The sequence below is a fragment of the Symphodus melops genome (assembly GCF_947650265.1).
Source record: "Symphodus melops genome assembly, chromosome: 7".
Classification (NCBI taxonomy): Eukaryota; Metazoa; Chordata; class Actinopteri; order Labriformes; family Labridae; genus Symphodus; species Symphodus melops.
In genome coordinates this window covers 4125486-4153469 of record NC_136697.1, presented here as the reverse complement: position 1 = coordinate 4153469, position 27984 = coordinate 4125486, and the positions used below count along the sequence as shown (strand labels likewise).

General features: G+C 44.7%; 2 protein-coding genes across 9 annotated transcripts; one reads left to right on the top strand and one right to left on the bottom strand.

Moving 5' to 3' along the window:
• On the bottom strand, nucleotides 1-23650 carry depdc5 (DEP domain containing 5, GATOR1 subcomplex subunit). 6 transcript variants are annotated; one of them, XM_079347574.1, is made up of 44 exons: nucleotides 23341-23649; nucleotides 23056-23196; nucleotides 22874-22961; nucleotides 22714-22760; nucleotides 22477-22562; nucleotides 21981-22064; nucleotides 21854-21903; nucleotides 21604-21673; nucleotides 20250-20328; nucleotides 20088-20149; nucleotides 19937-20006; nucleotides 19679-19751; nucleotides 19473-19576; nucleotides 19323-19397; nucleotides 18489-18623; nucleotides 17511-17572; nucleotides 17368-17441; nucleotides 17207-17276; nucleotides 17082-17118; nucleotides 16722-16842; nucleotides 16414-16637; nucleotides 16127-16327; nucleotides 15841-15976; nucleotides 15673-15758; nucleotides 14856-14912; nucleotides 13025-13208; nucleotides 12199-12359; nucleotides 11358-11475; nucleotides 10167-10334; nucleotides 9403-9625; nucleotides 8883-9016; nucleotides 8700-8796; nucleotides 8423-8485; nucleotides 6796-6908; nucleotides 6569-6649; nucleotides 6259-6391; nucleotides 5991-6090; nucleotides 5639-5878; nucleotides 3034-3203; nucleotides 1943-2114; nucleotides 1747-1807; nucleotides 1322-1404; nucleotides 839-1237; nucleotides 1-758 (listed from the first exon to the last, which is right to left on the bottom strand). In XM_079347574.1, the coding sequence occupies exons 2-43, from the start codon at nucleotides 23111-23113 to the stop codon at nucleotides 939-941; spliced, it is 4749 nt and encodes a 1582-aa protein (XP_079203700.1). In that variant the 5' UTR covers nucleotides 23114-23196; nucleotides 23341-23649; the 3' UTR covers nucleotides 1-758; nucleotides 839-938. The 6 variants fall into 6 exon arrangements, with proteins under 6 accessions (XP_079203700.1, XP_079203701.1, XP_079203703.1 ...); XM_079347575.1 differs by having other exon boundaries at nucleotides 23408-23649; XM_079347577.1 differs by having other exon boundaries at nucleotides 5699-5878; nucleotides 23056-23650.
• On the top strand, nucleotides 7602-27984 carry pdca (phosducin a). 3 transcript variants are annotated; one of them, XM_079347579.1, is made up of 7 exons: nucleotides 21902-21955; nucleotides 24410-24464; nucleotides 25498-25552; nucleotides 25643-25779; nucleotides 26854-27073; nucleotides 27153-27265; nucleotides 27598-27984. In XM_079347579.1, exons 1-7 carry the CDS (start codon nucleotides 21915-21917, stop codon nucleotides 27784-27786), a joined length of 810 nt encoding a protein of 269 aa, XP_079203705.1. In that variant the 5' UTR covers nucleotides 21902-21914; the 3' UTR covers nucleotides 27787-27984. The 3 variants fall into 3 exon arrangements, with proteins under 3 accessions (XP_079203707.1, XP_079203705.1, XP_079203706.1); XM_079347581.1 differs by lacking the exons at nucleotides 21902-21955; nucleotides 24410-24464 and adding an exon at nucleotides 7602-8191; XM_079347580.1 differs by lacking the exon at nucleotides 24410-24464 and having other exon boundaries at nucleotides 21911-21955.

Here is a 27984-nt window from a genome sequence, read left to right as displayed (position 1 = left end):
TTGTTTTTGATCAATGTTTATGTTGAGGTATTTCAGCTAAATGATTTTCATTGTACATACTTTGACGGATGTTTAATCTCAGACCAAATGCAATTTAAATCCATTTTATATCTAAAAGTAAAATGTAACATTTTCTTGAATCAAAAGAAACTTGAAAGTCGACTTTTACGGGATTTAAATTTGTTTTGAAAGGATTTGTGCAATAAAGTGTATTGAATGTAATTCAGTACAAAGGGACCCTTTCTCTAAGTTTATCCTCATCTCCACTCTTATGTTTGTTTTGCCTCCTGTGTCTTTGCTGATGATGTATTAAACGTGATTCATGATCTGAACTCTTGACTTTATTAATACACCACATACTTTATTCATAAACGTGTGGTTCACATGCAGGACCTGTAGACATGCCCCCACTCGAAGCTCCCCTTGAGCTGGTGGGGGTTCAGTGCCTTGCTCAAGGGCTTGAGAAGTGGTATGACACATCTCCAGCTACCAGACCCACACCCATATTTTGGTCCGCATTGGGACTAGAACCTGCAACCCTCCGGTTGCCGCTCCCAATTCTGAATGAAAATTCTGAATCCGAGTGTTTGAAGTCAAACATGAAGTCTCAGTCATGGAGAGAAATGAGCTCTCATAACAACCGGACAACCTTTAGAAAGAAAGAATTACAGGAGCCTTTTTTTTCATAACAAGAATTTAAGCTGGATCGATTGACCAGTTTATTAAACTGAAAATAAATCAGTGTGAAAAAAAAATTTCTGTCTTCAGTATCGAGACAATCCTCAAACACTTAAGAGAATCCTGAAGCAGAATGCTTTATTATCTCTACTTTCAGAACTTTCCATCAGTCAGAGACTCATGTTGTCCCTGAGAGATCAGTGATTCAGTCTTGAAGGACACTTCACGTTCTTTATTCTCCCCGCTCGTCTCTCGTCCCGTCAAGGTGCGTTGGCGTTCATCTTCTCCTGGCAGCTGTCCCAGAAGTTGAACAGTCTATTGTCCTTGTTGCTGCAGAAGTCGGAGAAGTCCCGGAGGAGGCGTTCGGCAAGCCTCTCGTCACCAAGCACGCCCGTCTTCCACGCCTTGGTCAGCATGGTGTTGTAAGCCCAGTAATAACCCACCTGCTCCTCGCCGCCAAACGCCCCCTGGCTGTTGGAGGTGGTCGAGTTTCTGCGTCGGCGCTGCTGACCGCTCGAGTACTTCCTTTTGGAGTACGGCAGCTGCAGGAAAACTGTGCCTGGAGGATAAAAGCAGGAAGCTCGTCAAGTCCAAGAACACTAAACATGGAAGTTTAATGTTTTAACGCTGGGATGTGACAAACCTGTGACGTGGATGTACTGGGGCTTGTTCTCAGAGGGAAAATTAAAAGCAGAGGCGGAAAACTTGTCGTGCACGAATCCAAACCTGGTTAAAAAAGCACAATGGCTGTTCAGACGCCAGAGGACGACTTTTAAAAAATAAGATTATACTTAAAATCATTGTGGCTGTAAGATGTGAAACAACATAAACATCAATCTGCAATAAGTTGATTTGTATTTCAGACAGATTTGTTTGATTGAAGAGCTCAAACTTGATGCCACATAGTTAATGTGATGAAACCTGATCGACCAGTTCTGAATGATACTTTCAGATTTCATCAGAAAGGAACTCCTCTTCTTTCTGTGTGGCATCAGCGTAAAGTTAGATTGTGTTGGTTCAACCTGTGCTGAACTCTCTGTCACAAGTCCAGAACAAAAAGGCACAAACCGGTACAGGATGGCCTCCTGAAAGAGCTGCATCCGGTCCCAGTACGTCTCGGGTTCGAAACCTGTTGGATCAAATTCAACAGACATGTTTTGTGGCTGAGCTCACAGACAGGAACGTGAAGTCACACACACACACACACACACACACACACACACACACACACACACACACACACACACACACTCACACTCTTTACCTTCAAACAGGCTGTCACTGCTGTTCTTCAGCAGGCAGTGGATGTTCAGAGGGATGAAGAGCTGGACCCTCAGGGGATCTCCATACAGGTACGAGGTCTGAGCAAAGGGGACCTCCAGCACGGGGACCAACAGGAAGCCGCAGGAGGCTGCTTTCCTGTGCCAGCCTTGAACCTACGACAGCAGATTTGAATAAAAAACATTCCTATCGGTTGTTTCCAGTTTTGCTCTCTGAAGTCACGCCATTCAATATCCCTGTATCCAGACCCAGGACAACTTCAACTGAACAATCTGAGATGAATCCTCACACGTGACCTTTGTATCATAAGGTGTCTTCTGTAGTTTCAGCTTCAGGGTCGACTGTGGAGCACGTAAAGGTGTCACAGCTGCTCCTTTTAAAACATCCAGATATCTGACTGAACGCTCATGATGCTTTATAGATAATGAAGGTGGACGGGCTTCAACTAGACAGACTAATGTTGCATTATGTTTATTTTATTTTTATTTAACAGGGACAATGCATATTAAAAAAAACATTTCTGTAAATATACCAGAGTTAGCCAAAAGGCCAGATTTTATAAAAGGCCCTCTGGAAAATCTAAATAAGTTCAAACATTGCTAAAAGCTACAAATAGAAATGTGTTATGGGTAAGAAGCATGTCAAAGATCGTCAATGACATCAGAAAATCCTTTCATGCTGTTTAAGGAACTCTGCTCGATTAATTTGGGTTTGTACTCTTTTAAATATATATATTTTTAAATCTTTATCTTTATCTTTATCTATATCTTTTATCTTAAGGCTGTTAGTTTGTTTGTATGTCGGCCCTCTGAAAAAACGGTGCATGGGAACAACCTGAGAGTTGCTCAACTTCTCAGGACTTGTTGAGATCCCTGTTAAGTTTTTAAATGTTTGCATGCAGCAAACCAGCGGCTTCATGTGTCCCTGGACACGTGATTTAACGACGAGCACGGTCCTTTACCTGCTCTTTGTAAAGTGTAAAGAGATGACGCCTGTTATGAATTGACTCTATACAAGTAAAGACTGATTGATAGATGTCGGAGGTGTCCGTTAAACGGGACCCGCTGTGATTACCATCTCAAAGAGCACCGCAGCAGTGACAGCCATCCAGTGCAGCTTGATCTCAAAGGCAGCGTTCAGGGAGAAGTTGCCATGGTAATAACAGCTGCACCACTCGGTCCGATCACTGCGGTTGTTAACGTCCACATCCAGAGTGACCGTCTTCTGCTCGGGGACAGTGGCAGCTGGAAGACAGACAGACGTAAGAGGTGGGAGAGACACAGAGCGGGAATGTAAACGATGGCGAGGTGAAAGCAGCAGGCGGACAGACGAGTGTGTTAAAGTCTGCATTGACGACATGTTGAGGATGTAGTCAAATATAAACCCAGGCTCTGAGACAACATGGGCTCAGTCTGTTTCTGAAATGACGTCATTACATAGGCCAATGAACCACACTACTGTTGACACAAAAAGATGAATAGTAGACATGGTGAGAGGGCGATTCATATTTCATGAAATAATTTAATTTCTCCTTTTCTGTTTTGAACTGTAACATGTCACATGACATTTTTTAAACTGCTCTTCAGGATAAGAGTGACTGAGAGTCTCACTGTAGTGCGGACAGTTCTGTGCTTTTATTGTGTCGAGTGTCTTTCATTTATATTTATACATTATCTTCCCTAACAGTCTCCCTCACATGTGTTTTTTAAAGCACCCTGTATTGATTGTATAACAACATCATTCTTAGTATTGGAGTGCAGAGTTGTATAGATTTACATTCAAGTGTTAATCTCCACATTGATCCACTACAAAGGTTTAAACTATCAATAACAGAAAGGTCAACAGATCAGCTGGGCATGCACTATAGACTGGAAAAGTGAGGACGCATTTTTTGTAGGCAAACCTGGAAGTATCTTCTCCATGGGCTCTAATGAGAATTCTCCTATGAGATGTTTTCATTGGATTTTGGATGATTGCAGAAAATAATCTGATGTGTAGCTGTTAAGTTCAGCAGGATAATCTTTACAGATGAACATCATTTATATGAAGTTTGAAGAGTTAATGCAGCCCAGAGAAGTAAAAAGCTAACGTTATGCTACAAGCTAACTAACTAATGCGGTCGGTTGATTTTGACGTCACGACCGTTATGCTTCATCGATCTAATCAGCGGTTTCAACAAGCTAGCTAAACGTTAGCTTAATAAGTTGTTTATTAACCTCATATTTACAAGAGCTCTGAAAAACATGACTAGAGGCTGTAAGGAGGATTAGTGATGTTTAATGTCTCCATGACAACCACTGTTGTCTCATTTAGCCACTTGTTAGCAACCGCTGCTTTAAATATGTGTAAAAACTTTAAAATTTACTAGTGGGGTTTTAGCTAACGTAGTTTATCTCGTCTAACAAAACATCAACATCTCTTCAGCTTGTGTTCACCACAGATCTTATTTCAGGCGTCTAAACACAAACACATTCAAAATCCACTTTGACTTTTATGGTTAGGAACCCATGAAACTAAAACGTTAACTCACTTCCTCATTCCTGTGCCAGTGTATACTGTATAAACTGTGCTTGTGTGCGTGTGTGTGTGTGTGTGTGTGTATATGTGTGAGTTGTGTGTGTATATATATATATATATATATATATATATATACATATATATATATACATATATATATATATATACACACACATATATATATATATATATATATATACATCACACTTTTGAATAATTAAAAGCAACACAATTGAAGGCGTTTGCAGGAAATGTGAGATAGCAAACAGGAAAATAAGTTAGCTGCAGAGTTGTTGTTTTAAAGGCGTGATGATGCAAAAGAAGATGTTAGGTCAGAGGTCATGAAGCAGGATTCTAAACACAGTCACAACGTTGTGCGTTGTGAAAGTGCTTCATGTTAAAAAGTCCGGAGGAGAGCGACAGGGGAGGACGGCACACCACATCACTACTGAACCACTAACACCCACAGCATGCATCAAACAGTACTGCTACACACCGACTACACAGCATGCACTGACTGACAATTTGGTCCCATCAATGATTTTCGTGTCTTCATCAAACATTGACAGATAAATCATCACTGGAGGAGACACACTGATCACGCACCGACTGTTCAATACAGATCTACAGACCAGGAGAGTCCAGGATCTCCTCCTCGTCACACTTCAGTGACACGACAAATGAGCAGATCCCATCAGTTCTGTGCTGAAGAATCATATTTTGAATATTCAAAATGTGTTTTTTTAAAAACAATTTTTTTTTAAAACCCTGTAATGATGCTACATACTTTCTAATATCTTTAACTGACTCATCAGCTTATTTGCATTCGTATCTATTTAGCTGAACATTAATTACTGACCCTTGTTCACAGAGTCCCCAGGAGTAGAGTCTCCTCCTGCCGCCCCGTTATAACTAAAAGCTTCAGAGTTTAAAAACTACGATGCCCAACTCCATCACGAAAAGTTAGATGTTGAAATATTTGTGAATCAGTTTGTAGAATTTAGTGGCATCTAAATTCTATCCCGCCGAGTGTGAGGTCTATATGCTGGACCGAGGCAGTTCTCTGAAGTCCAGATGTGTATGATCTGCATTGAACAGGTTGAAAGGAGGCTGTGGCTCCTCCGCGGTGTGGACTCGGCTGGGAGGAACGGGCTGGGTGTACCTAGCAGTGCAGCAGCCTGGCTGCGTCCTCCAAAGCTGCGGCTGAAGGAGCTGTGCCTACTTGCGTAAGAGGCTGGCCGGCTGGGTAACCACGGCAACAAAAAGGCCGGCAGATTGCAGGGTCGAGGCTCCTCCAGCACAAAAGCCACCTCAAACCATTTCCTCTGGAACATGGCGAAATCCTCCAGTGCTGCAGTGGACCAACCTCCAGAGGCAGCGGGAGGGGGCGGGGAGGTGGGACCTGCAGAGGACACAGCAACATGCTCTCCAAACCGTTTACATCACATCATATAGATAAATACATACATAAGTCAGTGTCTGAGTAAGAGGATATGAAAGACCCCTCGATTCACCGTCCTTCTCTGCCACTATCCTGTAGAAGTGGAATCCATAGACAAAGGTGCGCATGGCGTCTCCTGAAGCGTGAGCCACCAAACCTTCATCCAGCATTTTCTACACCAACCAAACAAACACAAACATGGACTTACGTAACAAAAGAGCAACAATTCAGAAAGATTTTTTTTTTTTTTAAAACAGTCCATGCCAAAATCTCCGCCTTCCACTTTTTAAGAGACTGTCACTGACGGCTGCAGTAAAGAAGAATCATCTAGACACTCGTACCTGCATGATCTCGACAGCAATTCCCTGCGTGGCCATGCCCTCCACATTGTTGACGAGCCAATGGACGACCTCCGCACTAATAAAGCAGTTGATGGGCAGGCCCTTTTGTTCTGGAAGCAGCTGTACACCGGTCCTGTTACAGAGAACAGTCACAACACTAAGAGAACGCTGATATCACGTAGGAAGCATTAAAGAATGGCCCACTCTGACTAAGAGACCACTCTTCATAAATAAAGCAGAAGAAGAAGAACGGAGAAGACTTGATGTGAGCAGCTGCTCCTGAAAGCAAACACAAGAGATGAAGGTTTACGTGGGATGTTTGATGGCTTCCAGGATCTCCAGCAGTGTTGAGGACGAGGAGAGGGAAAGCGCTCCTGCTGCAGACTGCAGACTGAGAACAGAGCAAAGATCAGTGCTACACACAGCTGCTGTTTCAGAGCTTTTAATGAAGGCATTAAAGAGTTATGTTTCATGTAAATACGAGCAAACAGCAACAAAGACAGATTTACTTCCTTTAATGGGACAGTCGGAGGTTACCTGGTGTCCGTGGGGCCACAGCTGGCGGCGTTCTCTGATACAGATGTTGCAGCTGCTCCAGCTGTCACTGCAGGCAGGACTCCTTTCTCCGCAGCCTCGCTGGCATCAGCTAACTGCACAGACAGAGACGCCTCGTTCACTCGATGTTCAGGATGTTTGAGCAACAGAGTTTAGATGACAAACAGCGGCCACACATCTACAGCTCATTATGATCATCAAGAAGAAACCTTCATGCCCAGGTGTGACTCCTCTACACCAGAGGCAGGTCTGTATAACCTTCTTCTTGGTCCTTGGGAACAAAGCTATAGAGGGGTGAATTTGAACAGAACCAGCCTTTCCTGATCTTAGTTGATTTTAAATTATTATTGAATTTCACAGTTTAGAGGATTGAGTGTGTTTCAGACTTCTTTTAAACAGATTTCATATTTTAAAAGGGGCTGTTTATTCTTAATCTTACTTTGTTTATCATTCTATGACCTGCCTGCTTTTACATTAGTTTTTTTTAAAGTGCTCTATAAATAAAGATTATTATTATATGCCAAACTTTTTAAATTCATACATGCAACATGAAAATAACTGCACACTCATTGCTCACACATTGTCTCTGTTCTGTTGTATGAAAATCAGAAGGCATGCTTTCTGCAGACGTCGGCTGCTTTGAAACTGTGCATGTCGTACGGTCTCACTCTGCTGAACATGACGGACGTGTGTGTGGTGTGCAAAGTGAAAACGTCTCCTTTGACTTGTGAGGTGATCACTATCTCCCTCAGCAGCGTGCAAAGAGGAGCTGCTTTCTGAACTCAGCTGTTTGGTCATGAACGAGTGGTTTTGATCAGATTGTGTGTGCGTGTGTCCGGTGTGTGTGTGTGTGTGTGTGTGTGTGTGTGTGTGTGTGTGTGTGTGGATGGTTTCAGGTTATCTGCTCTCATGCAGCTGCCAGCACTTTCATTTGTTGCAGTATTGTAACTGTTTTCAAATCACACTGGACGTGCATTCAGAATCTCATCTGATCCAAAAGATTCAGTAAATGACCTGCTCATGTATGAACTCACACAGTCATGTTAGTAACGTGGGTTCACCTTAAAAAGCTTGTGTGTTGTCTATTCATTGTTCAATAACTGTTTCCTCTGTTTGGTTTGTGCTGAGTCATGTCTGCAGGAACGTCTCACGAAACAGCTCCATCAGTGGGAGTGGATCCTTCATGTGTAGGACAGAAGCATGGGAGCCACACTAGCAACAGTTTAGTAAGAGTGTATTCAGGAAGCTAACAGATGAAATGTTATTTCAGCTGCGCGGACCCTTTGTTTTTGTTTGGCCTTCGTTGGATATGACAGCTGAAGAGAGTCAGGAAATGTGAGGAGAAGAGAGAGGCGGACATGCATCGAGAGGCGGAGAGGTTAGAGGGGCTTCGTTGACTCCGCCTCCTTTATCAGCAGCTTGAACCTCGACTCAGGTACAATGCATTCAATGTATCCCCGGTGTAAGAGTTGAAGAAAAGCAGAAAAGCAGTGATGCAAAGTGAGTAAACGAAACTACAGCACACACACACACACACACACACACTCATACACACACACACACACAATAACACACAGCTTCAGGGATGCACAGGGACCTGGTTACTAACCTGAGAGTGATAGATGTAGGACGAGCGAGGGCTACGTATAAAATCCAAAATAAAGGCAGCATCCTGTCAGCATACAGGAAGAACAAACACCCAAAGCTTAGCAAAAGGAGCAGAACTAAGGCGTGGAGGCAGATGGAAAGACACAACACCCAAAGTCCCAGTCCGACAACCGGCAACAAAAACAAGAATCTGTAACTGATGTAAAAACTCTGTATCCAAATGTCTCTACAACAGTGTGAATCAGCGTCTGCTCATCGTACACATGATAGACTCTCACCCTCCGGGGACTGTCCACGTATGTGGGAGCTGTGGACACACTCGTCAGGTCACCGACGGTCGTTTGGGGTTTGGCCTGCTGCTGCTCCTCCAGCGTCCTGGGTAAATGGAAAGAGTGAGCAGTGAGGTTTGAGGTGTAAACAGAAATATGTGCTGATGTGTTTGTGTCCTGGGAGACGCTCACTTCTGGTTCTGCTCCATCTCCAGTAACGCCGACAGCGCTGAAGTGCCTTTTTTGCCTTGAGGGGGGGCCACGGGTTCAGTGGGGAAGGGCAGGGGAGGATTGGTAACCTGCAGTCCTTTCAGCGGCGTGCCCTTCTGTTGTGCAAAATCAAGAAGTGAAACATTCACACACAGATGAGCTCCACAGGAGACACTGCTGAATGAATGGACTTAATTCAAGGTGTGCAGTGACCTCTGACCTCTGCTGTTTGCAGGCTCCTCGTAAAATCATTTAAAATGACCTTTGATCAAAGACTATTGATTATTTCTTTATTACACTTTTTATGTAAATTTCACTCAGAGGCAAAAACCTGCTTTTAAATTTGAAAGAATCCATAATTCAACATTGATTGAGATACTTATAGATATCGATTGTTATGACATTATTTATCTTGATAACATTTGGCCCAGGCCTGGGGCGAGCTCACCATGTTTTCATGATGAATTCAACGTGTGAGTGACGTAAACCAGGAGAGACTCACTCTGATGATCCTGTCGGAGCGGTGGCGACGGCGAATGCGGTTGAGACCCTCCAGGAAGCGGATAAATCCGTCCAGTAAGACCCAGTCTCCGCTGCTGCTCATCCCAGCACCGGCTCCGTCCCCATACACATCCCAGTGACCCTCCCCGTCTGCCACACGCCGAGCTCCACCCGCTGGGAGCAGCAGGAAGCGAGTCCGCCAGAACTTCAGGGAATCAATCAAACTATGGGGCGGGACAAAGTCAAAATATTTAGTACAATCTGATGACTGCACTTGTTCTTCAGAGGACATGGCAGAGTAACAGTTCCATCCAGATGAGACAGCGACTCGTCTTTCAGTCACTGAACGACATGTAAATAAGATCTTTAAGAGACAGGACCCCTGAAAGCAGCAGGACCGGTCTCTGTCCAGCTCCTCGACTTGGCAGACGAGCCCTCCCTCACTGGACTCTTCTCAGGTGGGGATGAGTCGCCTGCAGGTGGGAGGCTGACCACGTAGTGACCTGCTGCAGCGACAACAACGACCCCCCCCCCCCCCCTTACACAGACTCTCATCGGCCCCACAGTCAGAAAACAGCACAGTAACGTGAAGGCTCAAATTACATGTTACATAAACACTCACTGGACTTTACATGTACTTTCTTTCATTTTGCTTCATTTCCATCGTTAACTGTTTTGGCACCAACACACCTGAATTATTGTGATTAAACTTCCCAACACAGAGGATGAAAGCACACGTTCAAGGGTTTGAGTGTCTGTGTGTACCTGAAGTCTTCAGAGCCTGCAGAGCAGATGTATTGGTCCAGGTAGTTCCACTTGTATTCCTCCAGTCTTTCATGGCCAAACTCCACCCAGCAGAAGTTAAACTGAGCGTCAGAATGAGGAGGACACAGGCTGTAGCTGTACGGTATCTGAGCCGACTCATACGGGTACCTGGAACCAGAGATGAGAACCAGCTGCTGTTTCATTTGTCTATAATACGTTTCAGGTTAAAAACAGTAGAGCCTATTGTGGAACCTCGGATGCAGACTCCGTCCTGGCTGAAGGACAGCGGACCAACTATTGACTCTTGCAGGGCTTTAAGGAGATGCAATGGAGTCTGCATATCTGCATGTGAACATGTGTGAACTTGGCTGGCGCTGATGTAAGAGCTCTACCTCGCTGCAAAGGCTTTCCAGTGTGCTTATATACAGCAAATGGGTTTAAGGGGTCCATCCGGTCCATTCCTTGTAATCCTCAACCAGGGTTGTCTTGTTGCTGTTGTGATTTTCATGACAGGACCCCGAGGCGGTGAGCCAGCAGGAGGAGGGTTTCTGGTTGGGGGGGGGCTTCTAAATCTCCTCTCTGCTTTTTGCAGAGGATGCTCTGTTGGCTTGTTGAGGCCTGTACAGCCGTTAGACATGTTGGGAGTGAAAAGCAGGGAAGTGGGTCAGATCCTCCGAGTCCAGGGTTAAAGGTCTCTGAGGAAGAAATGGTGGATTGCTCCATCCGGGAGGGGAATGAGTCATTGCCTCAGTGTAAAGTGAACAGGCAGGTTGGTGCAGCATCAGCTGTTATGTAAGCCCTGTACTGATGCAGAGGGACCTGAGCCTGAAGGCCAGGCTTTCAATTTAGCATCCAGAGCCAACACACCCTCACCCACCTTCAGATAGTGACGAGAGGTGTGACTTCTAAATCTTTAGAAAAACACTTAATTTAAAGAAAACACCATTTAACGTGACATTTTCTGGTTTTTTTTTTATTTTTTTAAATGTGATGTGTGCGAACGTTGCTGCACAAAGCACAGCTGTTAAAAGAGGGGCGTTCGGACAGTGGACCTTGTGTGTGTGTGTGTGTGTGTGTGTGTGTGTCTCTCTCTCTCTCTCTCGTAGTTTGGCAGGGCAGTGAGGTCATGAGGAAATACACCTGAGCCGCCCCGCCCAGGTGTGCTCAGTGTGTAAGGTGGCACATACTCACTTGGGCAGGTAGCGAGTTACAGTGATGATCTTGTCTTTGAGGCAGACTTTATGGAAGGTGCGGCCCATACTGAGCCAGTACACGTTCTCCTCCTCCGCTCGACGCAAAGACACCAGACCTGAAGAGACCAGACGAGGAGAGACACATCCAGGGACCACAGCGGTTTAGATGAAGGTGGAATGATTCATCTTATTATCGATAGATCAATCAATAAATCGGGTTTATATGCTACAAACAAACATTTAAGATATTGCTGTTGTTCTAACATAACTTTCATCTTAATGAGACTCTGATTGGCTCAGTGTTTGACGAGAGACAGATAAAAGTCTCTGAGGTGATTTTTACCCTTCTCATCATTTGTGTCTCTGATCTTTACAGAAGCTTACAGCTGTTCACTCAGTGCCCACATCCTTCAGTCATCACCAAGCTCACTTGGTCTTTTAGCAGGTCACAAGGTCACAAGGTCACTCCTCTTATGGCTCAGTCAGTATTTGGGTGGAAGTCAGGAGGCTCTTTTGTTAATCTAAGGATGCTAACTCAGCATCAGTAACTCCTGCCTATGAGCACTTTATAACTCTGCAACAATTCAACAGGGTCTCCGTCACCATAAGTCCTTTTATTTGACTGACAAGACATCGAAGAACAGATTACAGTTTAATATCTCACCTGTCAAACCAATCAGTAATCATACGACCCCTAACCTGTATTTTCTTCAGATGCACATATCCCTAAAGACTGAAATTCAACGACTTTTAAGAGAGAAGGAAACGAGTCCAGACTGAAGAATACAGCAAACATTGTTCATCAGTGTCCACAAAGAAAGTCAGAAACACGTGTTCACCTCTGCTGTAATGAGGGCTGCTGCCCAGCGGCGTGGCCACAGAGGGCGGCGTCTTCCTGTTATTAGGCTGGACAATGATCTGGTAGCCCTGCATCAACCTCTGACAGATGAACTCCTCAAACACCTGAGACGCACTCATCACGGGGGATTCATCGTCCCGCCTAGGAAGGAGGAGCACAGGTCAATCTGATGAGCTGAACGCTCGTCAGACACAGGAAACAGTTTCAAAAGCACATCCTGTTCGAGACAGGATCCCTGTCAGAGACGACTTCAGGTGCGTCCTGGTTGGCTGAAGACATGATGGCCGTTTCTCGATATATCGAGAACGCACGCACTTGCGTCCTCGTGGAGTTGTTCTTGGAAGAGCGTTCTCCCAAGCTCCCGAGAATCACAGCTGACTGTTTGAGACGGACGACTCGTGATCCGCCTCAGGAGAGCAAAGCATTCTGGGATGTATACCACTCAACAACAAGCGCAGCCGATCGCTGATCAACAATGAAAAAAATGAGAATAAAGACGGTCGCTCAAACTGATTTAACATTTGTCCCCTCTGTGGTTTAATCCGCCTGCTTCATCTGCTGTAAGAAACTATTTCTTTAACAGTTGATGGAAGTTAAGACAGCAAGTCGTAAATCACGGATACCGAACTGCATGCTGGGATATCTCCACTCTGAATTTCATGCAGGTTACCAGCCGATGCATCCTTGTAAAAAGGGACGAGACGAGAACGCGTCCGGATATTTGAACCGCTCGTGGCGAAAATACGACAGATTACGTTTCACGGGCACGCCAGAACGCATGTTGAGAAACGTCCTCTGTCATTTACCTCTCCAGGTCGCTGTGCGGGAGCAAGTCATAGCATCCTTCAGTGTAGTCGTTCTGCAGCGTCTGGCGGTCTGGGAAGTAGTCAGTGGTGAGGGGCAGGCAGGCGGGCGTGGTCAGGGACTTCCAGTCCACCCCAACTGTGCAGCAGAAGCTGGGCACTGTCGGGGGTGCAGATATCAGCAGGGCTTCAGGAGCGCACCCACCATACGTACACACACACACACACACACACACAAAAATAACAAATGCATGTACCCGCAGTGGAGTGGTACATGTGTGTGTGGGGTGGAGATGGAAGGGAAAGCATGGTGGGGTGATGTTAACAGAAAGAAGGACAGGAGGTGAAGACGTGAAAAAGGGGAAACAAGAACAAAGAAGACAGAGGGAGAAAAAACAAGTTAGGTGTTATTCATACGAGCCTGCTCAGCCCACGTGGTGATTCCAGAGGGCCGTGTGCTGGTGAAAACAATGCTGATCAATTCATGCAGATTGTGGCCGTGTCGTAGTCGTAGCGTGCGATCTGCCTCGCTCACGAGGAAATGCAAACTGTGATCCTGCGCTCAGCGAAGGGCGTGAACCATGAAGTGACTGAGCGAAGTGAAGCAGAGAAATCACAGCATGCCACAGACGTCTTAGTGAGAAAAGAGTTGAAATATTTCAGGCAGTTTGTTGGCAGAAGCAGCCATCGACAACAATCGACTGTTCAGACCCCCATGCAGGAATTAAGACTGAATCACAAGCTAGCTTAGCAACACTACAACTGCAATATTTGATTGGATTCAGATTGGTAGCTTCGCTCTGATCTCCTTTTTGGTAAATAAATTAAAATGAGAACAGGATCCTGGGTGAAGACTCCTAAACTTACCTGTGAACGCAAAAGAACAATAAAGTCGATCTCACACACTGCTTTTTGGAAATAATCATGAAGGCCACAGACGTCAGTATAGAGTCAACATTCATCAGGTGATGAAGCAGAAACATTCAGAACCGGTGACCCACATCGATCAACCCCGTCCATTCATTTGATTATTTTCAGGGCAGAGTCACGTGACCACACGTCCAATCAGCGACATGGACGCAACGTCACACATTTGGACGTCTTACGGGAAGAAAAGAAGTCAAATGTGGAAAAAACAACTTCATTACTTTCTGCTGTTTTAGACTCAAATTTAGACACTAAAATATGTTGTTTCATTTCAAGCGATGTTTTGATTTCAGGCGAAAATATTCAATAAACAAAACAGTTGATCAGATATGATCACTCTCATTATAAAACATGTCCCAGCTTAAAGAGCGTGCTTACAGGAGAGACCAGAGAACTGTGAAGTCTGAATCATCCTTCACTGTACTGCAGGTCACATGTTTGATTAATTGTGTCACATCGCCCAGACAGATTACTGAACACCTGATTTGTGCTTCACGCTTCAAAGCATCTGAGCAATAATCCATCAAACAAGACGGACAGGAGGCGCAGAGAAAGAGAGCGACAGTCGCTGACCTGCTTTATTGGCTGCAGTGAATCACAAAGCTCACAGATCCAAGTATTTGACATGGATCAGAAACACAAGGTAAGAGTTTATACTCCTCTGCTCGCACTAACTGTGACGATGCATCATCACATCACAATGTCTCTATGACCCCTCTGCTGTCTTCACTGTAGACACATCGTCTAACACTGTAAACTAGCTCAAGTCCCGGAGGAGACCCAGCTGAGGAACTGAGGGGGGGGGGGGGACCACTATGATCCGTTACACCGCGAATATGAGGTGATTATGAAGAAGATCACATCTTAAAGTACGGCTGACATGTTTGACTTTTCAACATGAACTCACTCGGGTTTGCACCGCTGAGCGAGACGTCTTCAAACGAGCCCGGGTTGGTTATCATTCCTGCACAGACAGAGCAAACACAGAGAAACAGGTTCACAGGGATCTTATCATGACTCAGCACTTCAGAAACAGGTCCAGAATGATCTTATCATGACTCAGCACATATGAAACAGGTTCACAGTGATCTTATCATGACTCAGCACATATGAAACAGGTTCACAGTGATGTTACCATGACTCAGCACATCAGAAACAGGTTCACAGTGATCTTATCATGACTCAGCACATATGAAACAGGTTCACCGTGATCTTATCATGACTCAGCACATATGAAACAGGTTCACAGTGATGTTACCATGACTCAGCACATCAGAAACAGGTTCACAGTGATCTTATCATGACTCAGCACATCAGAAACAGATTCAGTGATCTTACCATGACTCAGCACATCAGAAACAATAGCATGAAGGAAGTGGCTTCTCACCAACTACCTCTTTAATTACTTTTGTTCTGGTTAATGTCAGTCAGTGTCTCTTTGACAGCGTTCACTCAGCGGTGTTCAAAGTTCACACTTATAAATACAGGAACAGTGTGTGTGCACATTTATCGTTTGAAACTTATGTGGGATAACTGTGTCGACAGAAATGAGTCCAGAGAGACTTACTCATGTAACAGACATCAGCTTTCAGGCCAACGTTAGTGTGTGTGGAGTCTTTATAAAACAGAGACACTTCTCTGGTCCTGAACTACAGCAGAGCGCTGTGGCTCAGTGGGGGCTCGTGGTGTTCAAGAGTGTGTTTAATGAGGCACATCACCACTACCGTTGTTCCCAGGACTTCCAGTCAACTCGTCCGTCCCTCCGCCCGTGTAAAGGCTGCTGTCTCCTCCGCGCCTGAAGGTCGTCCGTCTACAAGAACAGACATGAAAGGTATGACGATGACGTTATCCTCTCAAAGTGAAAAGGTTGTGGAGGTAACGAAGGGTCCCACCGTCCTGTGGCCTCGTGATAGGCCAGCTCCAGCAGCTCAGCAGACGTGTGGGCGGGGTCTCTCTTCTGGCTGCCCTGCAGCTCAGCCATGTTCTGTCTGGTTTGGTGGTGGATCTGTATCGCCTCTCCAGAAGGACCTACGGACCGACAGAAGTCAACATCCTGACCAGCTGAGTTACGAGGCGCCGCTGCTGATGCTGTCAGTCATGCTCTTCTTCACAGTCAGAAAAGTCACCACACACTCGGACACACGGTTGTACCTGAAGAACGATTGGTCATTCACTCACCAACAGGGAAGGTGTGCATCCAGCGCCGGCGGTTTGAGGTGAGCTTCATGGGCATCCTTGAAGGAGTGAAGGGGTTAATGAGCGCTCTCTGAGGAGTGTAACCTCCCGGACGGATGTGCAGAGTCGACTCAGCACTCCCCACTGTGAACCGACCCGGGGCACTGGAGTCCCGCTGAGCGTCCATCATCTTCTCCAACAGCTCTGAACGACAGACGTACAGAGTCCATTAATCCTTCTGGACATTTCACAAAGCGTTCACATCTTTAAGTCAGCTGTAGGAGAACGACCTCTGGTGCTGGTGTATCCCAGGGAGCTGCTGACTTCATACTGGGCCGGAGGCATACGAGGGATGAGCAGCATGTTGGACACAGGACCCAGACTGTCATCCGAGGCCAGGCTGCGCTGCTCCTCAGGGCCCACAGAGCGAACAGGCGGGGACACGCCGACGCCTGCACCGACATCTACAGAGCCCCAGCTCTTCCTCCCACTGACCTCTTTGTCCCGACCCATTCTGATGGACACACAGGGAGGCGGGGCCAAAGGGTCACTGAAAAGAAACTGGCTGTTCTGGTTTACAGAGGTGGCGATCACATACCTGAAGTTGGTGCTCCTCTGAATTCGTGAGGGTCCTGGGAGTCGGAACACCTGGGCATCGTAGGCGTCATAGTCCACCTGTATAGGTAGGCTGTTGTCGGAGTCTTTTGGAGCACTGAGAGCTGGACGAGGACGCGACAGTGAGGCGTGGAGTTAGAGACAGATCATCCTCTACTTCCTGCTCCAACAATAAACTGGACTAGGTCTACGGAGGTCCTTACAAATACTACTAGGTGTACATACTACACCTAGTATATAAATAAACACTGGATATATTGAATGACATCATGCTGTCAGATTTTGCAGTCGGTCCCAAAGTTTTTTCATTCATGCTTCAAAAGACAGACGAGTCATAACTTACTGTGGTCTTTGTTGATCTTGGATTTCTCTGCTTGAATCTACAGAAGGTATTGATTTATTTATTAAGATGTGAAATCAAAGACAAAGAGTCATTATTAAGCTCTTCATTAAAATCTGTGAACTCACCTTCCGTCCAGCCAGTTTAATTCTGGGAGTGAAGAAGCTGCAGGCGCTCTGACTCTTGGACGTGTAGAAGCTGAACGGTGAGAAAGGTGAAAACATGAGTGAATTCCCCCGCCATCAAACGGGCGCTGTGTGTGTGTTTGTGATGAGTCATGCTGTCGTGCCTGTGGTTGATCCAGTGAGGGAGGTTGTAGTCGTCGCCCACTCGAGAGTCTCCCGGCGTCGTCCTGTTGTGGAGCTGCAGAGGGAAGGAGCTGCAGTCAGCTGCACGTCCTGCACTCACTGAGACTCACTGTGTGAAGCTTACCTTGAACAATGGCACCGCGTGTAACGGCTGCTCCCCCATACACACCAAGTCCACACCGATACCTACGCAGGCGAGACCATCATCAACGTTACCTCATCAACCAGAACTAAACTGCCTACACTTGATTATGTTATCAAATCAAAATGACCGTGAATGAAGAAGAAGTTTATTCTCCTTTTCAGACATGTGACATTTTTTAAAATATTTTGTAGATTATCCATCCATCCATTTTCTGCCTCTTATCCGGGGTCGGGTCGCGGGGGCAGCAGTCTAAGCAGAGACACCCAGACTTCCCTCACCCCAGACACCTCCTCCAGCTCTTCCGGTGGGACCCCGAAGACGTTCCCAAGCCAGCCGAGAGACATAGTCTCTCCAGCGTGTCCTGGGTCTACCCCGAGGCCTCCTCCCGGAGGGGACATGCCCGGAACACCTCCCTAGGTAGGCGTCCAGGGGGCATCCGGACCAGGTGCCCGAACCACCTCAACTGACTCCTCTCGATGTGGAGGAGTAACGGCTCTACTCCGAGCTCCTCCCTGGTGACCGAGCTCCTCACCCTATCTCTAAGGGTGCACCCAGCCACCCTACGGAGGAAGCCCATTTCGGCCGCTTGTATCCGAGATCTCGTTCTTTCAGTCCTGACCCAAAGCTCATGACCATAGGTGAGGGTAGGGACGAAGATCGACCGGTAAATCGAGAGCTTCGCCTTTCGGCTTAGCTCCTTCTTCACCACGACGGACCGATACAGCGACCACATGACTGCAGACGCTGCACCGATCCGTCTGTCGATCTCACGCTCCATCTTCCCCCCACTCGTGAACAAGACCCCGAGATACTTAAACTCCTCCACCTGGGGCAAGGACTCCCCACCGACCCGATTTTGTAGATGATTTTCTTCTTTGTATTTTGTTGTTGTCTTCACATGTTTGAAATAAAACATTAAATAAATAAATTCTTTGGTTCAAAGTGCGTCACACTCACCGTTGTCGATCATTCGCTGTTTGGTGAGAATCATCAGCAAACGGTCGACCTCGAAAACCCCGACACCGGGAGTTATGACCACTGACATCTGTCCTGTGCGGTCAAAGTTGCGGTTGATGTAATGCTTGTCAAACACTGTGAAGACATGAAAACACGTCACCTCGTGTTTCTGTACTCAGATATGTTCAGCTCAGGCTCCGATAATCCTCCGATTCACTTTGGCTTCATTGAAAGTGAAATCAGTTTCAGGTTCAGAAGCAGGGATGTATGAGCTGTCTGATTATATATCAGTCCTAACAGACTCTTTAAATTTGCAGCTCCTGACTTTATTCTAAGAATCTGAAGATTTTAACCTGACGTCTCATTCAGACGCTGTATTTAGTTATTTTTCTTTGTCATGTCTCAAGATATTCATCAAACAGAAAATGTTCAGTACAGAGTCTTTTTTTTTAACAGCTTTGAATATTTTCCACATTTTTTGTTAACTATGAAATTAAACTTTGACTGTTGTTTAACCATTTAATAACCTGAGTTAAATACAAACAGCTTTTACAAAACAATAATCACGTTACAGAACTGACAAAAACATAAAAGAAGTTATTTGCTTTTATTAAAGTGTCTTTTCATTCTGATCTACAAAGCCTGACTATGTTTCAGAAAATGTTTCACTGCAATTAATTATTGTGTTTTTATATTATTTTTGGAGAGGTCAAAATACATAAAGTTCCTTTCAATATTATTTATAAAACAAGTGAGTGCAGTGATTGTGATTCTAGCACCATAAGTTTGGGCATCAGAGCTTGAAAAGGTGCGAGCGCTGCTGTCTGTACTCACCGTTGAAGGAAAGGTTAATGGCCTCTAAGTAGTTTCCTTCAGCAGCAGTGGAGTTGTAGCTGGCAGGAAAACCATCTGCTCAAAGTGAACACAAGCTTTAGTCTGCAGGCGTCTGATCCACGGATCCAATGATGAGAGAGACTCACTCACCTGCTTCCTTCAGCCGCACCAGGACAGGATACTGGATGAAGAGTTTCTTAATGGTGACCAGCAGTGACGTCCACTCGTCCCGCCTCTCGTTTTGAGCAACAACCCTGATCACGAGCGAGTTCACGGTTAACCTCTCCCCCCCCCCCAGTCTGTGACAGCAGCTCCACAGACGAGTCAGGGAGAAGGCTTTATGAAAGTTACTGTACCTGTAAAAGTCTTCATAGTAGCGTCCCTCGTGGTCGTGTCTGATCGAGCCTCTCAGAATCTCCGGAAACTCCTCTGAGGAAATGAAGAAGAGCATCAGCATCAACAACAATCATAAAAAGAGTTGTTCCTGGGGAGCAGCTGGTTAAAGGGTGTGAGGAGACTAAACATGGAGGATATACTGTGTAAAGGCCTCATGTGTTCCTGCAGGAGGTCTGCTGATGGATTTTGTTATGTGATCATAAATCAAACAGACGTACCGATGATTTTGGCGGTATAGAAAGTGCGTGAGAAGAGTACGACTGTGACCTCGTGGCTGCAGTTCTTCTCCTGCTCAAACGAGACAAACGATGCACAATGAGACCAAACATCCCCCGACCACAGAGGCAGACTAAAAGACAAATCACACACCTTCCACTTTGCAAAAAGGTCGGACAGGAAGCCGTTGACCGCTTTCTCAAAGTAGAGATCGCCTGAAAACAAAAGCATCCTCCAGGTGACACCAATCAACAAACCACTGGACGCTAAACATGCTCGTCAAAGTGCAGGAATCCAAAACAAGCTCCAGCTCACCGTAGATGTCAAAGTCCCACATCTCACAGCTCATCTGGATGAAGATGTAGACCATCGCCGACGTGGACCTGAACACCACCTGTGTCACAAAATCACAAGACATCAGAGACTGACGGAGACTCCAAGATGAAGACCAGGGGGGGGGGGGGGGGTCAGCTGTGGTACCAGGACCCAGCAGGGACTCATGATCAGGGATCTGAGAGGACTTCTCTGTTTGGATGCTCTGCTGAAGTGGAGCATGGACCTGAAGCTGTCAGGTAACACTGAGAGGAAGGAGACAGGAGCGAGGGCTCAGATCACTGTGACGAGGTGAGTCGGCCTCTCGTTCCACCGACAGCACGGGACAAAAACACGAGACAGTGACAGCAGAGCTCAACACCAAGTTCAGTTTGCTGTCAATCACCGTGCAGGTGTGTTTGTACCTTTGAGCAAACTCCACTGTGTCTTCAGAAGTCTACAAGCATGTCTTTAGTTTTTGTGATGAACATGTGGAGGAAGGGTCCCTCAAAGTGCTGAAGGACTGGACCCTGACTGGTCTCGTCTTCATGCAGCAGGCTGACAGTAACAGGAAGTAACACATGTTGTTGTGGAGGATGAAGAGGAGTGGAGCGAGCACACAGACAGGAGCCAGAGTCCAGCCAACGAGATCATGACTTCACTGAAACTGTTCTGAGAGCCTCTCAGTCAAAGTGTGTGGGTGGACTGAAGTAAAAGAAGAAGATGAAAAATCAACCAATCAAAGCCGAGCATGTGTTCCTTTAAACATCCAGGTGTTTAAAAGTGACTCCTCTCAGAGTCCTGTCAGCAGACTGCATGACATCCAGGACAGTTTCTCATCACCAAAGAGAAAGGTTGGAGGTTTGAGTCCGGATCACGCTTGGAGACAGAGCCATGTCTCCACGGGCGCCATGACGCAGCACGCTCTGATGTCCTTTTTCAAAGCGGACGTTTCCTTGGAGTTAGTCTGCTTTATTCCCCAGAGACTCGACATTCCTCCAGGATCATCAGGATCATCAGTCGCCCACGCTTCTGTGTCTCCTTCTCCCTCGTTCCTCCAAAAGTTTCATGTTTCATCTCCTACCATGAGGTCTGGTAGCTGACAGGATAATAAACAGCATGTGACACTGCACTTGTTCTGTTCTGCTGCTCAAGAGAAGAGAGCAGGTAACCATGGTGATTTAGCCAGTTAAGGAGAGAGCCAGATTAGTGACACTGACCTGAGGCTTAACAGATCCAGCTTACCCCGGCTCTTAGTAAAACTCTGTTTCATGAAGTTAAATAAAAAGAAAGTGAAACATGTTGTGTGTAAAAAGTGTCATCCATGCACACGCACACACACACGAGCGTTTCTCACCCTGGTGTCTTCACTGATGTACCCACACGTCACCTTCTCCCCCTTCACCCACAGCTCGCTGGCCTGTGCTCTGAAGGTGTAAAACAATCCATGGACAAGGTCATGATCAATGTGATTAGATAGAAACACACAGTGTCCATGTATGCAGAGATCAGTGGTTGTTTTATAAACATGAGCAGAGGTCAGTTTGAAGAACATGAAAGTGATTCAGGATTTTATCAGTGTGGGAAATAAAATGTAAAGATCGTACCGAATTCCTGCAAACTCCACTTTCTGTGTCACGTAGGCGCATGTGCTCACCTGGAATAGAGATGGGAAGAGTTACACGCTCGAGTCAATGTGTTATTACACAGTAAGTCAACCTTGAGGAAACCCACCAGGCACTTCTTCAGTCTCCACATGTCTCCTCGACCAATGTACTGATCTTTAAACGTCAGCTCCACGAGGTCCAGCGTTACATCCTGCAAAAAAACAAACAGAGTCTGTTGAAGTGACAAACACAGATCTTATCCAGCATGGTGTCCAAGGAGCTGTAGCAGTGATGTGATGCATAAAGCCAGAGGACCTGAGACGACGTCTCAAGCCCAGTTCTGACTTAGCAAACGTTGCAGCTTATATCGGGGCTACATGAGAACAAACAGAGCCCAAAGCTCTGTCCAAGGCAGGTTCAAAGCTTTCCAAAGACTTCCTGTTAAATATGATTTATACTCAAGTCACCACAAAGTACAGATCAGCTTTTATTCCAACATGTCTCTGATGAGAGCACGTTTAACTTTAACCACCTGTTACGTTTGTTTTACACCCCAAACTGTGGGAGTTTTTAGAAAGGATTTCATCCTGTTCAATCTTGTTGCCTTGGAGACGTGGACATACTTTGGGGTCCACGATGTTAATGATCACATCCTGGTAAGCACGCAGTTTGAAGGCTTGTGCAACAGTCTGGTCCACACTGATCGTCTCTGTACAAAAACAAAGGCAAGCAACCATCAGTTTAATTTAGAGCCATCAAGTCACGACGCCACGAACAACCACAGCCCCGTCTAAAACGCTTTCTTTGTCTTTTAAACTTACAGCTAATTTATTTATGACCTACAGCAAACATGCGTCTACCTTTCTGAAGATCCTCCTTCAGACTCTTCACCTGCAGCAGGAGCGGACTGAGGATTTAAGAGAGATAAAGCCTGACTACATGTAGTGAAACATAGTGTAAACGAACACGAATGATGAACATCATAAACGACCCACAATGCATCACATAATTCAAGTTTACCTGTATTCATCTGTCGGGTGAGCAATCTCAATAATATCCCCCAGATTAACTTGTGGGAATACTTTCGGATTGACCACCAACTCATCATCTGCTCACAGACAAAACACATGAACATAAAAGAGGGAAATCTTTTCAAACACAAGGGTCATTTTTTAGTCTGTGAATAGAAAGACATTACTTACCACTTCCTCCAAAACCTTTCTTGTGCAGCACGAGTTTATAAGACTTACTGGCCTTCATGATGGACAGCTGAAACTAAATCAGAAGACATCTTCATTTAAAGATGCTCAACATGCAGGTTAAAGCTGATCAGTGAGCTCTGACTGTGGTGGTGAATGTTTTCATTTATTGTTCTGAACTTATATTCAGTGTTTACATGTAAAATGAGCCTTCAGAGTAACTTCACATATAAAGGACGCAGATTTATTAGAGTAACATCCGATCAGGTGTTCATGAGTTAAAACTACCTGATCAATCTCTTCTCAATCATCTCCTAATGCTTGGTTAGCATGTAGCTGGATTTGGATTACTCACAGTTCATGTAAAAGAAACCCACAGTGACGTCACTCAACGTGCATGAATGCTCGTGCATGAGTGCTGGTGCACACAGTTAAAATGAGTCACAATCTTCATGAACCTGGGGGAATATGAAGTTGTTTTATAGCTAACTAGCATTAGCTCACATTGGTCCCAGTTGCTGATAAACATGAAACTGTTGCGATCATGTGATTGGTTCACAGCTTGTCAAAGAGTGTGTAAGCGAGTAAAGAGGGTTCACTCCGCTCATCCGGTTTGCGTTTATTTCCTCCTGCTCACAGTTTATTGACGCATTAGCGCCACCTGTTGAACTGGAGTGTGGATCAGAAAACAACAGTAATAAAGATTTAAAAATGGTTCTTGTCAGGAGCAGTTTAAACTTTTTATGTGTTTCATGTCCAGGTTTTCTAAAATTACTCTCTCTCTCTCTCTCTCTCTCTCTCTCTCTCTCTCTCTGTCTCTCTCTCTCTCTCTCTCTCTCCCTCTCTCTCTCTCTCTCTCTCTGTCTCTCTCTCTCTCTCTCTCTCTCTCTCTCTCTCTCCCTCTCTCCTTCTCTCTCTCTCTGTCTCTCTCTCTCTCTCTCTCTCTCTCTCTCTCTCTCTCTCTCTCTCTCTCTCTCTCTCTCTCTCTCTCTCTCCGCTCATACAGCTGAGCATTGTTGGACTGTTTTCTGTTTTGTTTACTGTTAGAAAAGGAGCTCCTTAAATCCTTGAAAGTAAAAAATGTCTTCTGCGCACAGTTTATATTCCTGTGCAGGATAATTACTTATGCTGCCAAATTGGATGATTAATTGTGCAGCACTAATAGATTGTGTTGTGCTCAAAGACAATTTACAAACTCTGAGCCTGGAATAGAAACTATAATCATCTTAGACCATGAGACACTGTCATGAAGGTGATGATGACAATGGAGCTTATTTCCTAATCTTAATCCACACTTTATCTGAAACCTGCGTCCCCCTCTCTCATATCATTTGACTGTATGTGGACACAGACTAAGATTTGACAGAAAAGAGATTCAGCAAAGATCAGGAAAATCCCCCCAAAACACAGAGGTGAGTATCATTCAGCTGTTTGGTCAGTCTGGCACTTTTGTTTCTGTTTATATCCAGATGATATAATTTATGAAATATCCTTTTTACTTTTTTCACTTTGTTACAGTGAACATCAACAAAATCTCAAATTCAATAGATTAGAAAATCCTTTTTAGTAACTATGAGATTGAAAGACAAATTAAATTCCAGCTGCACTATATCTTTACATCATATATTAATAGTGGACAGTTTTTGTTCCAATCCATCATTATTGCACAAAGGTCGAGTTGAGCATCAGATTGCAGCTAATCTTATATAATCCGATAAATCAGTATCCGATGGGTTTATTATAAAGGGTAAATCAAACAATAGGTTTGTAAATAGAAGTTTCAGTGGATTAAACTTTGTTATTGTCAGTAGATGAGTTTTCTCTTTATTCAAGATGTAAACAATGACAGAACATATTCTTTACCTGTTTCCAGTGCAGAGTGGTAAATTACAAAGATATAAGACAAGCAGACAAGTTCAAGATAAACAAGTGATTTTATTTTTGAGAGACAGAGAGGGGGATTTGGGGGCGTCTGCCCTGAGTAGCACCTGAGGCTGATGAGGTGAAGTTGACCGGTCATTGATGGAGAAGTGGAGGGTCTCACAGGATGATGGCGAGAAGAGAAAAGTCACTTTAATAAGAGAGAGACAGCAAGCTAACAATGAACACTGAAGAATGAGCAGGTGATGAGTACAAACAATCAACCAGTATAAAGAACGACGTCCTGAATAAATCTGCATTATCAGGATTCGTCTGACTTGGACAAAACCATTTGAAGCAAAATTAGTTTATATTGAAAATGATCACCTTTCGTCTTAACAAAGGTCCTCTTACAAAAAGTATTTTTACAATCTTTACAGTGAAGAAACGACATGTGCTGAAATAATATCTGTAATGTGTTTGGAGAGTTGGACTTAAGACTGACACGCAGCATGTCTTCAGATCAGCGTCAGTGCTCATGTAAAGCAGCTGCTCAGGTCAGGCTGTGTGTTCTCTGTATTACAGACTATCAGGATGTCCAGCCCGCACTCAGAGGAGGAGCTGCCTGCCAACCACACAGGTCAGACCAGTGGTCTTCAATGACATATCCCCAACATCAGTGCTGCGTCTTCTGTACATCATAAACATGAATGTGTTGGTGTGTCTGCAGGTCCTAAAGGTGTCATTAATGACTGGCGTCAGTTTAAGTTGGACAGTGTGGATCAGTCTGCTCCTCAAAGCAAGAGGGAGCTGCTCAGACAAATGTCCAGCACACGAGAAGACGACAAGGATCGGTCGAATAGAAAGGTAAAACTCACAGACTTTGACAGATGTGATTATTAATGACAAGCTCATCCATCAATTCAAGAAACAGATTAAAGACCGGACTCATTGTTATCACTGACTAAGACCCAACATGAGTCCAAACGTCTGCTGAACAGAAAACAGGTGAAGATGTGAACAAACTGCAGTTTCACTGAAAGTCACTTTCAGTTTTTCAGAGGGGAGAAAGTTGGATGTTAATTAAACCTCTGTTAGGGAATTGACATATTAAGAAAGAGATATTTAGTGAAGCTTTTAATGAAATTCCTTGTTTTGCTTCATAGTTTAGTTGTTTGTATCACATTTGATATATCAGCAGTGTTGGAAATGATTTTAGAAGAATTGTTTTTAAGAAAATACCCAAAATGTATTTTAAGATGCATTTCAGTCATGAGTTACATGAATTAAATAATCAAAATAGTATGTTGGTGTTGTGATAGGCTTAATGTAGATCACATTAAAGCACCTTATAAATCTGCACTATCAAATTTGATCCACATATTTTTAACACAATTTAACTGTAACAAAAAGAATCAATTCTGAAGTAATGCTGCACGGCATCAATACAGAAGATACTCATTTTAAACAATTAGTAACAACATCAATATTATTCTTTCCGTAAGTTCTTTAGAATTAGCAAACGTTTTCCTGCTAAAATGTGTGTGGATGAGTTCATGACATCGGCCATTTTGAAAAGGCCAAAAAAAGCTCTCACACTTCCTGCTACTGATAATCCACTCGGGAGCAGAATACATGTATCAGATCACATAGTTTACTGTATAGCAGGTTTTAAAGGAAAGTTTTGATCATGTTGATAAGATACAAACGGCTTTAAGTGAGAGAAAGAGAATAAAGTCAACACAGTTTGAATGTAGCCTCCAACAGTAACATGAAGTAGTAAGCTAGAGGGGATTTAAACCTCAGATACAATCATTTCAACAGACCTGTGCGTAGACAGCTGCACATAAACAAAGCATGCCTATGACTGCGTTTGATTGCACCTCATGTGAAGGGTATAAAGAAATCAAACCTAATGAGACAGTTTTTCCTCTCCCCTAGATGAGCGTTCAGGAGTATGAACTGATCAAAGAAGAGGATGAGCGCTGCCTAAAACACTACAGAAAACAATGCATGCAGGAAATGCACGAACGCCTGAGCTTCGGTCCAAAGTTTGAAACCGTCTGTGAGCTTGAGAGCGGAGAAGCGTTCCTGGAAGTCATCGAGAAGGAGCACCGGCTGACCCTGGTCATCGTGCACATTTACCAGCATGGCGTGAAAGGTTCGATTTGTATTAAAGAGCGATTGAGTCCTCCCTTATCGAATCCTTTTACATCACTGAATAAACTTCTCTTTGTCAGGCTGTGAGCAGCTGAACTCGTGTCTGGACTGCCTGGCTTCAGAGTACTCCAGCATTAAATTCTGTCGACTTGATGCCGTGGCAACGGGCGCTGCCGAGCGCTTCTCCTCTGAGGTTGGTCTTTGACTGTTTGAAACAATAACACAAGGATTATTATTCAACATGCACAACAGGGATACAGGAAGTATTACAAGTGTGAGTCAGTGAGTGTATAAAAACTCTAATTATCAAGTCAACTAAAACTCAATTATAACCAAACACTTGAGAGATCAATAACTGATCATTGATACTGAAGGCGAAGCGTCTAAGAGACTTATCCACATTCACTCGTTGCTGTTAATGATCTCGACTTCTAAAGACGATAAAACGACAACAGTCTCATAGTTTGTTTAGCTGTTCAAGTGATCAACCTGAAGTCAAGCTCACGTGTTTAATCTCCTGTTCAGGTCCTTCCTGCTCTGTTGGTCTACAAAGCCGGTGAGTTACTGGGGAACTTCCTGGCTGTTACCAAACACTTCGGTGACGAGTTCTTTGCTACAGACGTGGAGGCTTTCCTCAACGATTACGGCCTGATACCCGTGAAGGAACTCGCGGCCTGTGCTGATGCTGACGACGAGGGAGGGGACGTCGAATAAGTCTGAGGAAAGAGGAAAGAGGAAAGAGGAAAGAGGAAGGCAGCAGAGATCAAGAGAAGAAGAAGAAGTGTTGGAGGGTAGGGCATGAAAGCACCCTAAAACCAGATATTTATATATATATATAAATCCTGAAAAGTTGTGTTTCATGAAAATATCGACCAAGGCGAAACAGAACACCATTCACTGTGTCCATGGACT